We start from the raw sequence: 12675 nt of genomic DNA on the forward strand, positions 1-12675 counted from the left end.
GGAAACTCGAATTTAAAATAGGATGAGGTCGACTTTTCCTTCTCCTACCAGTGCAGTGCCCCTAGAGGCTTCTAGGGGCGTAGCCGCTAGTATTATATAAAGTAGTAAGCCTTTTTTGGTCTGTAACAAAGGATCTTGCTAACCGCTGAACCGATTAGGTTCTCCATTGTAGAGAACCTTCCCATAGGTCCCGGGATGGTTTTAGGCTATTTTATATTTAAGCCTTGGGATGGTTTTAGGCTATTTTTCTTCCACCTCCTTACCCCTCAACAGAAAGAGTCTACTAGATGCCAGGGGCGCAGCCGCTATTCCAATTATAAAAAGTAAAGAAGGATATCGCTAACCGCTGAACCGATTAGGTTCTCCATTGTAGAGAACCTTTACATAGGTACAGGATGGTTTTAGGCAACTTTTTTATCTTAATTTAAGTCTAGGGATGGTTTTAGTCTATTCTGCTCTTTTCTACCCATTGAAATACAAAGCCACCAAAGGCTAGGGACGCAGCCGCTAGTTTCATACAAAAAGTTGTAAAAAATCCGCATGTTTTGAATGTCTAAATAAACGAAAAAAGCTAACACATGGACGGAACGACCCTAATTATAGAAAACCTTTGCTTCCGTATGCAGTTTATGGGGTGGATAATGTGTGAAAACCAGTCTTCAAGATCTAAGGGATAAGATAATGGCCGGTAAAATGATTTTAATTTCCAAGTTTAATTAATCAATTACAACTTTCTATTTATTTTTTTTTCTATTGTCTATTTATTAAACTTTTCCCCCCCTTTTGGTTAAATAGTAAAACTTCAATGTACGCCCTTGAATTGATTTCATAATTATCAGCTGTTTTGAGTTCAATCACTTCCGGCGAAAAAAATAAGTTGCCAACCTTCTATAGAGTTTGTACCACATAAATAGGAATGTGAAAAAAAAACATTACATTGGTTGAGACTAGCAGCTACGCCACTAGAGGCTTCCATGGACATTTAGGGTAATTAATCAAATAAAAATGTCTGACTCTAGGCCTGGTATTTTATTTTTGACCAGGAAATTAATTTTTTTCTGATGGGTAGGGTAGGAACTTTTTCTTTAAGCAATTTCTCTTGGGAGCCCAGACAAACATCCTGTTACTTTTATAAAAGGATTGATAATTACATATAGTTATTGAAGAAAATATCAGTAAAAAAAAACAATATATTTAAATTTGTTTTGAAATTATTACTTTTTTGGTCTTGGTCTAATATTTGTATGTGTTGGCTAGTGAAGGATTATAAAGACTCCTGTTCTTATTTTCTGCTATCCTGTTATTATAAGGTTTATTTCTCAGTAAAATTATGTTAATATTATCAATAATTTTATGAATTAAAACATAAACACTAAATGTCAAAAGATACAACCAAAAAAATACTGAATGTACTATTATTTCTTAAGATAATTTCATATTTGTTTTCCAGACTGGGGTTCCTCCTCTAAAGTACAAACAAATATTTCAGGTCAAAAGATACAACCCAAACTTATCCTACACATCTTGTTCTGATATCCCAATAAACATAAGGAAATATATGTGAGAAAAACCAAGATTTTGAGAGAATAAGGAAGGTGAAAAGGCAGAATTTATATATTCTCTATACCTCTATTTCAGTTATGATATCCCAATATAAATTAGGAAAATTATCTGAGAAAAAGGAAGAATTAGGGGAATTAAGGTAGAACTTCATAGAATAAGCTAGGTTATCTGAAAATAAGAGAGAATTAGTAAGGAAAAGGAAGAATTACTTAGAATAAGGTAGATTTTCTTAGAATAAGGAAGAATGTCTTAGAATAAGGTAGATTTTCTTAGAATAAGGAAGAATGTCTTAGAATAAGGTAGATTTTCATAGAATTAGGAAGTATTTCTTAGAATAAGGTAGATCTTATTAGAATAAGGAAGAATTTCTTAGAATAAGGAAGAATGTCTTAGAATAAGGTAGATTTTCTTAGAATAAGGAAGAATGTCTTAGAATAAGGTAGATTTTCTTAGAATAAGGAAGAATGTCTTATATTAAGGTAGATCTTATTAGAATAAGGTAGATTTTCTCAGAATAAGGAAGAATGTCTTATAATAAGGTAGATTTTCATAGAATTAGGAAGTATTTCTTAGAATGAGGTAGATCTTATTAGAATAAGGAAGAATTTCTTAGAATAAGGAAGAATGTCTTAGAATAAGGTAGATTTTCTTAGAATTAGGAAGAATGTCTTAGAATAAGGTAGATTTTCTTAGAATAAGGAAGAATGTCTTATAATAAGGTAGATCTTATTAGAATAAGGTAGATTTTTTCAGAATAAGGAAGAATGTCTTATAATAAGGTAGATTTTCATAGAATTAGGAAGTATTTCTTAGAATAAGGTAGATCTTATTAGAATAAGGAAGAATTTCTTAGAATAAGGAAGAATGTCTTAGAATAAGGTAGATTTTCTTAGAATAAGGAAGAATGTCTTAGAATAAGGTAGATTTTCTTAGAATAAGGAAGAATGTCTTATAATAAGGTAGATTTTCATAGAATTAGGAAGTATTTCTTAGAATAAGGAAGAATTTGCTAGAATAAGGTAGGTCTTCTTAGAATAAGGGAGAATTTGTGTAATTAAGGTAGAATTTCTGAGAATAAGTGAGAATTTGGGTAAATAAGGTAGATTTATTAAGCATAGTTGTAATAGTAAGGAAAAGGAAGAATTTCTAAGAATTAGGAAGAATTTGTAAGATGGTGGACAGAGGTCACCTTCCTTTAGTGAGAATTTGTAAGATAGTGGACAGAAATCACCTTCCTTACTGAGAATTTGTAAGAAAAAGGAAAGTAAATAGCCTTCCTATACCCAAGGAAGGGAATTTCTGTCCTTTTTAGGAATGACTTCATTTTCTTCATATGATCCGAAAAAACATACATATTTTGTATCATGAGCTGACATCTAACTCTTAAAAAAAAATTTTTTTTTCATTTTTACCTGTAGAGAGACCACCTGGAGGCCTGGAGCTCCGGAACCTGGAGGCCTATCCAAAAAATCTTAAATCTGGGGGAAATTCATCATATAAGAATGATTTTATCCCTAATAACCTATCCTCTCAGTCTAAAGATGAAGCCTATACACCAGGTTTACGCAAATGTGTCAGAACTTCCCCCCCCCCCTTGCTTCGCCACAAGAGTTTGTGGGTAGGGGAGTATTCTGATATTTTACAAAGACATAAAATAGTTTTTAAATAAAACATGATGCTAATTTCAAAAGACTTATATTTGCAAACATTTTAGGGCTGGGGTGAGTGTGGTATTTCCATAAGCCAAGCAGATGATACTTTCTGGATAGCTACGGATAAGGAATGGTTTTTATATTTAGAAAATAGTTCTGTTAGACTATTACACAGATATCTATAATACAAATTAGCTTGATGTCTGTCCGTCCGCCTTAAGATCTCGGTAACCATTGAACCTATCGGATGCTACTCTTCAGGGTATATACCTAATGGTCCTGTGGTGGTTTTAAGCTATTTTCTTGGGGGATGGGACACCTCCCCCCCCAATTTTTTTTTTTAGTTACCTAGGTACCTATTTTTCCCCCCATTTTTTTGTTTGTGGGGAAGTTAGTTCACATTAAACTACTGGCAGCACCAGTAGTACTTAATTTTTATTTATTTTTTTTAATTACCTCTTGTGGCAAAGCCCCTAGAGGCTAGAGGCGAAGCCGCTAGTCATTATAATAAAGTAACATAATCTCTGTTTGTCTGTCTGTACTCATTAAACGCTGAACCGAAATGGTTCTCCTTTACAATTTAGCTTCTCATGGGCAGGGTTGGCAAGAAAAGTCCAGGACAGTTAAAACCACATGTTTTTTTCCGGTTTTATTAATAAAATATAAAATATATAGGTATATATCTATAATAATAAAATTTTATAGTCCACCTTGAGGAAAATGCTGTTTTAGCCTCCAAAAAGGACCTAAATTACTATATTTTCTTAAGAAACTTCTTGTTTTTTCTTAAAACGCCTGTACACACAGTATAAAAACATTAGAATTTACATCAAAAAAAACTTTTTTCTTTTTAAAACTAAAATATAATAGGGAAATGGGGGGGGGGGGCGAACTAAAATGAATTCTCATCATTCCATGCATGCTATTATCTATTATATAATTAAAGACAGTTTGAAACTGATACCTACTTAAATAAAATCCTGCAATGAAAACCATGCACGCACAATTAGGCACTGACAAATTCTTGTTCTGGTAACTATTATGTAAACAGACGACTAAGTACAACCAAGAATTTTGATAATCAAGATATTATTGACCTCAATAAATATCTAGATAACATTATTGATAAACAATAACTTTTCAGATATGCTTTATTGATTTATTTAAAGTTGAGATAGCTAATCAAAAATGCGGTAAAATGGAAGAGTTATGCGCAGAGTGGGGTGATGACGCGCGTATGAATGCGCTTTTTGCACCGCTGCGGAATAAAAATGTAAATCCCGAGTCCTGGCATTCTAAAATACAGTTCTGGTTGAATATTATTGAGAAGTGGAGCGAACATCACACAGTTTTGATTTTTGATATAGGGTAAGTAGTATTTTTAAATCAATGTTTTCAGAAGGTTCTTTTCTACATGAGATACACCTAAAGTCAGATGTCCAATTTATGATTGTTAAGGTTACCATTTCAGCAAAATTATTGCAAGCATTAATCTCATGAGTGTCGTTTTACATAAATGTTTTATACAGAAATTACTAGAAACAAAATAGCACCGCTGAAAAATTTGCCTTGCTGTTTTGATAAAATGCCTATTACATCTTTTTAAGATGCATACCATTACCTATGTCACAATAGTATAATCTCAACTCTCTCTCGTTTTTAATTCTTTTTTTTATTCGTTATAAATAAGAAGAAATTCTGGAAGTTAGTAAAATGCATTTCAAATAACTAATCTTTTGGAATTTGAAAGTAAAGTTAACCATCTTTCCAGTAATCTTTAATGAACATATTTTATTTTGTAAAATGATTCTTACTTACCATTTATTTATTTTTAATGTTCAGGCTATTAAAGAAAATCTTCAGCCGCAAAGGCAAGTCAGTACAATGCCTGGAAGATGTAATAAAAGAGGGAGTGAGTACCGGCCGTTTTGCCAGCAGTGATGGTCACCTTCAAGGTCTGGACTCTGCCCATCAATCCTGGGGTACCTGGATGCTTGGCTTAGGTAAGGTATAAAAAATTGAAGTAATAATCAGAGATAGAGGGGACAGTGAACTGTTCATTACACTAGTCCCCAAAGTATATAATTATGCTTTTTTATTCCTTTTGGTTGGTTCATTAAATTGAGTTTTCAAAAGTGTCAACCATTAATTATAATCTACAGAAAGGGTAATTTTATGTATCATCATTTGGGATATACATCAATTTATCGGCCATTGTCTTATCTCTTTATATCTCTGAGTAATACCTAACAAAAATTGTAGTTAACATAATTCAATTGATAATACGAGATGATTCTACCATTTTACAATTTTCAGTTTTTTTAAAATCTAAAATGCTGCTACCTTTATTTGTGCTGCGTTTCTTCTTATAATTTTTGACAATTGTCTTAATTCCAAACATTGTTAAAATCTATAGGTAAAGACTTTTATATTTTATATTGTTTTCTTATAAAAACTTTCTTAAATATCTTTAAAGGTACTGGAGCTGTGAAAAGTGTTGGATCCAAGTTAATTGGCTCTTCAAATCCTGGAACATTTACTGTGATAAAAACATTAAATTGCACGAAAGAAAATGTGCTGAGTGATTTGTTATTGGAAGAAAATTATATTGAGTGTCGGCATGATGTCATCATTAGAGAAGAACAAGTTAAGAGGGTTCTGAAAAGTATTCAAGATGAAAAATCTAGAGATTATTTACTTCAGGAAATGATGCATCCTTTTTATACATATGTATAAGACTATTGTAATCAATATTCCATTCAATTGAGGGAAGGGGAGGTATAATTAGACTCTACACTTTCATCACAAAGTTAAAATCCTTGACTGGACTTTTAGATAGCTTCGCTGTAAAGGATAATAGATCTTTCGCTACAGACAGCCAGAGATTAAAAAAGCATCAATGAAAAGCTAGAAAAGAATGATTTTGCAAGCATCACGATTGCCAATGAAAGTTTGATTTCAAAATTGTTCTTAAGCGACGGACTGACGTTTAGAACACGCATTTGAATCATAGCACAACACATGTATAAAATATGCAATGCATTTGCTTTTTAGGTGTTATTAGCAGACAGAAAACTAGTCAAGTTTTCAACAAACAACAAAAATTTCTACAAAATAATACACAACAGCAAAAACAAACAATTTGACGAAATTGACCAAGGCCTGGTGAGGCTTAAACTTAGCATTCAACATTTAGGGGACAAAATAAAAGACCAAGAAGAAAAGCAAGAAAAAGAAAAAGAAAATGTTAAAAAATGGCTAAAAGAAGGAAAAAGAAATTCTGCCAAAACCTGTCTGAAACGACTAAAGAGATTGGAGGGAAGTTTATCCAAATTGATGGACCAACAGGCAAGTTTGGAACATCTCTTCTTGGAGCTTCAAAGTGCTGAGAATAATAAGATTTTGATGGAGGCGTATGAAACAGGTAAAGTTTATGAATCTTCATGATAAAGAAAAAAAATAGTTTCAACCATATCTGGAACTTTTTTATGTGTAATATGTTTTGTAAAACATAAAGTTACATGCAACAGAAATCAACCCTTTGAATGCACGACCATCGACTGGAATTCCTAACTGCATGGTAATGACCAAGGCAATCCCCAATACTATCGCTATCAATGTCACGTGTCAGGCATAGCAGCATTAGTTCCCATTTTTAACGTAATTAGTATGACGCGGTGTGGCTCAGACTCAAACCCGAAATCTCCCCGATAGCTTGCGGGCACTCAATCATTTAAGCTAATGCCGCTGGTTAACAACAAACATAAACTTTAGAATAACAAAATTTACTAAGTACCCTTCCTAAATTCTAGTTTACTGTTTTAATTTTGCATTTTGTTTTTTATTCCTTAGGTTTGGCTACGATGAAAACTATGGTATCACCTGAAATGTTGGAGAAATCAGAAAATACTATGTTTGAATTAGCTGAACTTATTGATGTTAATAAAGAAATCAGTGAAAGTTTAGCAACACAACAGGTAGTTACAAATTTGAACCCATTTCAGATTAGAAAGAATGACAGCATTCATAAAAACGGAGCTCAAATAGATATAAACTAAAATAATATGAAACATCTAAATATAAGTCTAGACACAATATGGATGCCTTTGCTTACTTGTAATGGGAGGGAAGGAATCATAAAAGAATTTATCTTTAATATTTTTACCGTATATTTTTATCTTTATTATAGCGTATTGGACCCACAGAATGACAAAGCTATATAGTGAATACTTAAAATTCTTTGATATTTATCTCCTTCTGACATCTATCTATGATATCATTCCTCTTTACTAGTCATGGATTTATTATTACTTTTATCCTACACAAGATTTTCATTTTCTCTAATTAAGTGAACCGTGTAGTGGGCTAAGATAACGATCTCCCCCTTTACCATATACACTTCCCTATTTTTGGATAAACGGTAGGAACAGTAAGAGACAGGAAAATAGCAATCTAAGTTGTCGACAATTTTTCTACTTCCACGTATTTCTACATCCATTTCTGTAGTGTATCTAAGGGACTGACCAAACTTTTCAATTATAAAACATTAATAACAAAAAGCATAAATCCTTTGAATAAGAAAAAATTGGCACACCTAATTAATAATTTTGTTAAGGTTGAATCAGAGAATGAATCATTAGATGAAGAACTAGAAAATCTAATCAAAGACATGGAAAAGGAAACTGAAAAAATAAAGAAACCCGCAGATGATAAATCCACAGAAGATGTAAGAACTCCTGATTGCAATATTGACGCGGCTCTTAGTCAACTGGATGCATTGAATTTGGACGATCTTGATCCATTAATACCCACTAAAATTGCCAGGAAAGAAGCAGAAATTATGCCATCTTAGTTTTGTTACTTTGTAAATATTATTCCTACTCAAAAATTATTAAGTTTCCCTTGAATTAGATTTTAAACAATAGTATATCTCCTATATTAATATTTCAAGTCAAAAGGGTAGACATTTTATGCCTTTTGCTAACCTAATGAATCACTAAAATAGGATACAGTTCAACAGAGTGTCTCAAATACAATGAGCCTAGCCTTTGTAATATTTTTACAGGAGATGATTTTTTTTATTTCTTGTGGTTGTTCGTTTATAAAGTACATCTTTACACGAAAAACTGATTATTTTTAAAACCAATACCAGGTTTACTTATCCCGTACTTTATGGTTAAGATTTTACTAATTCATGCTTATATTAAAAATAATATTTTCTCTAAAATAAATCATAACTACAATATTCATACAGTAATGTAAAATATGACATATAGTGTACCTTAAAGATATTATTTTGCATATATTCTTATTATAAACTAGTTATTGTAATATAAATAAATGGAATATATTAATAAACTTTTGATACATTTCAGATGAAAAATGCCTAAAGCCAAAGTAAAACGGAAGGGTGTAGTTCTAGGTCCAGATGATGGACCTGGAGTATCCAAGAAATTATGCCTTTCTGAATCAGAGCCACTAGAAGCACATACTGAAAATGCGCAATTTGCAACTGAAGATTTTCCATCAACGTCGAAAGGTAAAAAAAATATATTTCATACTTGAAAATAAGAACAACATATTGATATTTCTTTTTTTTCCTGTTGTGTTGTTAATAATAATAGTGGCTGTACTAAAGTGACTCGTCACACACACACATAATAACTAGGTACATTTATATAACATGATTTTGGGAGAACTTTATTTTACTATGTTGGTTTTAAACTATCACGATTTCAGAACACATTTGCAACACACTAGGTAATTCTTTTAAATTAACTTCTCGTTCAATGGTTTTAAAATAATGAAATGGTAAATTAACTATCACTACCTAAGTAGTCTTACTTATCAATCTGTTATTTTTTATTCTTATTTTTATTAATTTTTAAATTTCTTTTCGTTGCATAGGCCCAAGAACAGAGAATTTCTGTTCAAGAATTATTCCTAATATGGAGGAGCCCAACGACCCAGCCCCAGCCGCCAACATACAGCCCTATACTAAGACCCTACTAGACCTCCCGGAAGAGATCATCTGCATGATCCTGGTGAAACTTGACCTTGCCAGCGTGGCCGCCCTACAGCAGGCGTGCAAACACCTGCACCAGTTAATGGTGAATGCCCGTGTCTGGAGACGGCTGCTTGTCCACAAGGTGGAGAATGAACCTGGGCTGCGCAGGTTCTTGCCAAAACATCTGCAGAATAATATTGCCTCCAAAGATTTGGATGAATCCAGGTTTGCATGAATTATTTTGCACAGTATCTGTTCTGCCTTTCAAAATAATCATTATTAAAACAAAATACATTGAAGAAAAATTAAACAATAGGTACCTATTCATTGTAAATACTAATTTTTCACTAGGAAAATTTTATGATTTGGTATACAAATATTGCAGGCTCTAAAACTTGATTATTTTAACTTAACCATGATAAGACGATCTTTTTGCCATTTTTTGTCTTCTTCTTTTTTCATAACTAGAAATATTTCAGCATGGATGACAAACAATGAACTATTTCATTGTTGATACCTATTTTTAATTCACATAATTTCAACAAGAACTAGCTAGGTAGTATCTGGTAAATAATCTTTATTTATATTTTGCAGTTCTAAAAGCATATTTGCTGAGATGAAGCTGAAATTGAAGCACATCTGGAAGAGTTGCCACAAAGCTCATGTGAAACGGTCACCCCGCCTGTTTGGCAACCTTGTAGAAAACCACCATCTTTATCAGGTTAAACATATCTTTTTTTTATCCAGTTCTGGTACCAAAAGTAAAATTAATACGTTCTCATTCGCTGGCTTAAAACCTTTGGCACATTAATCTTGATTTGTAATATGATACTATTACCTATATTTTTATTACCTCTAGAGGAAAACTCCTAATAGTGAGTGAATGAAAGATTCTAAGTTATTAAATTTAAATGAAACAAATTGGGAAGCTAACTTTTTATCCCATTACAGAAAAAATACATTCAGTTTAAATCAACATCAAATCCTATAATATAAAGTAGTAAGCTTTTTTTTGTCTGTCGCGAAAGATCTCGCGAACCGCTGAACCAATATAATTCTCTTTACAATGAATCTTCTTATAGGGGATGGTATTTCCACCCTCCCAGGACAAATCACTCTAGAAAAAAATACCCCTCCCAATATTTTTAAAATTAAAACTAGAATTGAACATGAATGGGGGAGGGGGAGCTAGTCTACTTTCCATTAGTGCCCCTAGAGGCTTCTAGGAGACTTAGCCGTTAGTGTTTTAATAAACATATTTTGTATTCAGATTGTAACCTCTGGAAGGTACTTTGCCGCGTACTACATGAGCCTGCGGAACCTGGAGGAGAGAGTTAAGAACAAGGAGGCGCCTCTGGTAGATATTGTAGATATTTATGATCGCGCTACAGGAATGTCATTCATTTCATGGTATACCCAAAGCCAGTAAAGTTGAGGGGGGGGGGGGGGGATTGAGGATACAAAAAAGTTTCACTCAATTATCTCTAAAACCAAGGAAGAAGCACACAAAAATTACTGGTATATTACTTGCCAATTCTTCAATCTTCCCACCACCTTTACATTTATTTGTTAAGCCTTTTTTCAATAGTTACGGTAAAAAAAGATTACGGATACATGCTTTAAAGTTCCAGAAATCACCATATAAAAAAGCATGATAGGTTATCATAATAAATAAGTACTTATTGTAAAGAATAATACCTATGATAAATGATGAAAATTATGATAATGAATGACATATTGATGATAATGTAGAGGAGCGAGTTCGTCGTCATGATGTTCCTACCAAGCCAGATACATTCAGAATTATTGATGAGATCAAACTATTCCTCGTCTCATATCCTAATATTCTTGCTGTTGAAATTGTAAGTATCTTGAGTTTTGTATTTAGTGCAACTTCTTTATAGTTCACTCATATTTGTCTGTTTGTGCTTACGTTAATACTTATGAAGCGTTATTACATTTTTTTATAACGTAAGGGGGGGAAGTTTGTACAGTTATAGGAAATGAAAATTCAGTACCAAATTTTGCCCTGGCCATTTGGGCCTGTTTTTAAAGTTATCAACCTAATTTTTTTTGTAAGCTCTCTTATATGAATGGATCTACCTGTAAAATTTTGAAAATTGAATTTTGGGACTTTCCCTCTAGGGGCTAGTGGGGCAAAAGACCCCCCCCCCCAAACACTAAAATTTTAACTTATGAGCTTATTTTTAAAGATATCGAGCTGATTTTTTAAATGGAACCTTTTATTACATACCTAGATGAGTTGAATAGCCACCCCATATTTCATTTTTGCACTGTACTTCTAGGGGCTTTAGGGGTAAAACAACCCCCCCAAATACAAATTTATAAGTTTTGAGCTTACAATCCCCTAGAGGTAAAGTGCAAAAATGAAATATGGGATGGCTAATCAACTCATTTATGCACTAAAAGCTTCCATTTAAAAAATCAGCTCGATATCTTTAAAAATAAGCTCAGAAGTTAAAATTTTAGTGTTTGGGGGGGTCTTTTGCCCCACTAGCCCCTAGAAGGAAAGTCCCAAAATTCAATTTTCAAAGTTTTACAGGTAGATCCAATCACATAAGAGAGCTTACAAAAAGAATTAGGTTGATAACTATAAAAACAAGCCCAAACGGCCAGGCCAAAAGGGATAGTTCTATGAAGTGTATTTAAAGAGTTAAGGTACTTAGAGTAGTGAACTTTTATATGTCTTAGTAGAATATATTAGGCATTGGATAGATATGATTATATGTTAAAGAATTTTTAACATTGACCAGACCAAACTTTTTTTATTTGACAATATTGAAAAAAGTTAAAGTGATTTGCCACATAAATTACATGAGAATGGTCTATTTTTTTCCAAATATGTATAGCCAAAACACCAATATCAGAGAATCTTTTTCCACATATTTCACAAGAGTTATAAAAAAAATTGAACAGGGGTTCCCCTTGGGACAAGTTACTTAAAAAACATAAAAAATAACGTCCGGTTCATTCTAGGACAGGTTTTCTATAAATTCTTTTAAAAAAAAATAAAGAAAACCGTCCGGTTTACTTACAATATACACATTATCTCACGCGGAAATACCAACTAACCATACAACATATATATATATATAAAGATTATTCTCATGTAATTTATGTTGCAAATTACTAACTCTTTTAGATATTGTCAAATAAAAAAAGTTTGGTCAGGTCAATGTTAAAATTCTTTATCACAATCATATCTATCCAATGTCTAATATATTCTACTAAGACATATAAAAAGATCACTACTCTAAGTACCATACTAAATATTTTATTGGTCATTCTTTGTTGTCATGTGTATTTTGTTGTATAAAAAGTTTGAAGTTCTATTAACTAGTAAATGCTATCTAAAGTTGTATTTATGAGAAAAAAGTTTTTGCCATATATAACACGCAACGAAGTTGAAAATAAAAATGAAAAACTCATTTT

The 12675-nt window shown here is 32.3% G+C and overlaps 2 protein-coding genes across 2 annotated transcripts in view; both read left to right on the plus strand.

Annotated features, from left to right (window-relative positions):
- The window catches only part of LOC145306225 (uncharacterized), a 116720-nt gene that overhangs the window by 83935 nt on the left and 20110 nt on the right, over nt 1–12675 (plus strand). Inside the window, exons 2-6 of the mRNA XM_080148256.1 lie at nt 8589–8754; nt 9123–9447; nt 9817–9943; nt 10493–10611; nt 10973–11084. Of these exons, the coding sequence (XP_080004382.1) occupies nt 8598–8754; nt 9123–9447; nt 9817–9943; nt 10493–10611; nt 10973–11084 (840 nt within the window). The 5' untranslated portion in view covers nt 8589–8597. The remainder of the gene's footprint in view (nt 1–8588; nt 8755–9122; nt 9448–9816; nt 9944–10492; nt 10612–10972; nt 11085–12675) is intronic.
- On the plus strand, nt 4224–8598 carry LOC145306255 (charged multivesicular body protein 7-like). Its single transcript, XM_080148329.1, has 6 exons — nt 4224–4583; nt 5058–5218; nt 5692–5916; nt 6268–6639; nt 7068–7192; nt 7831–8598. The coding sequence occupies exons 1-6, from the start codon at nt 4414–4416 to the stop codon at nt 8065–8067; spliced, it is 1290 nt and encodes a 429-aa protein (XP_080004455.1). The 5' UTR covers nt 4224–4413; the 3' UTR covers nt 8068–8598.

The sequence above is a fragment of the Acartia tonsa genome, chromosome 2 (genome assembly GCF_053477335.1).
Source record: "Acartia tonsa isolate MP-2025a chromosome 2, ASM5347733v1, whole genome shotgun sequence".
In the NCBI taxonomy this organism is placed as follows: domain Eukaryota; kingdom Metazoa; phylum Arthropoda; class Copepoda; order Calanoida; family Acartiidae; genus Acartia; species Acartia tonsa.

Bases quoted from the DNA above. Each gene is read 5' to 3' on its own strand.
- LOC145306255 (XM_080148329.1), top strand. From the start codon at position 4,414: ATGGAAGAGTTATGCGCAGAGTGGGGTGATGACGCGCGTATGAATGCG. The intron at 6,640-7,067 runs GTAAAGTTTATG...TTTATTCCTTAG, and splicing joins GATGGAGGCGTATGAAACAG to GTTTGGCTACGATGAAAACT. The intron at 7,193-7,830 runs GTAGTTACAAAT...AATTTTGTTAAG, and splicing joins AAAGTTTAGCAACACAACAG to GTTGAATCAGAGAATGAATC.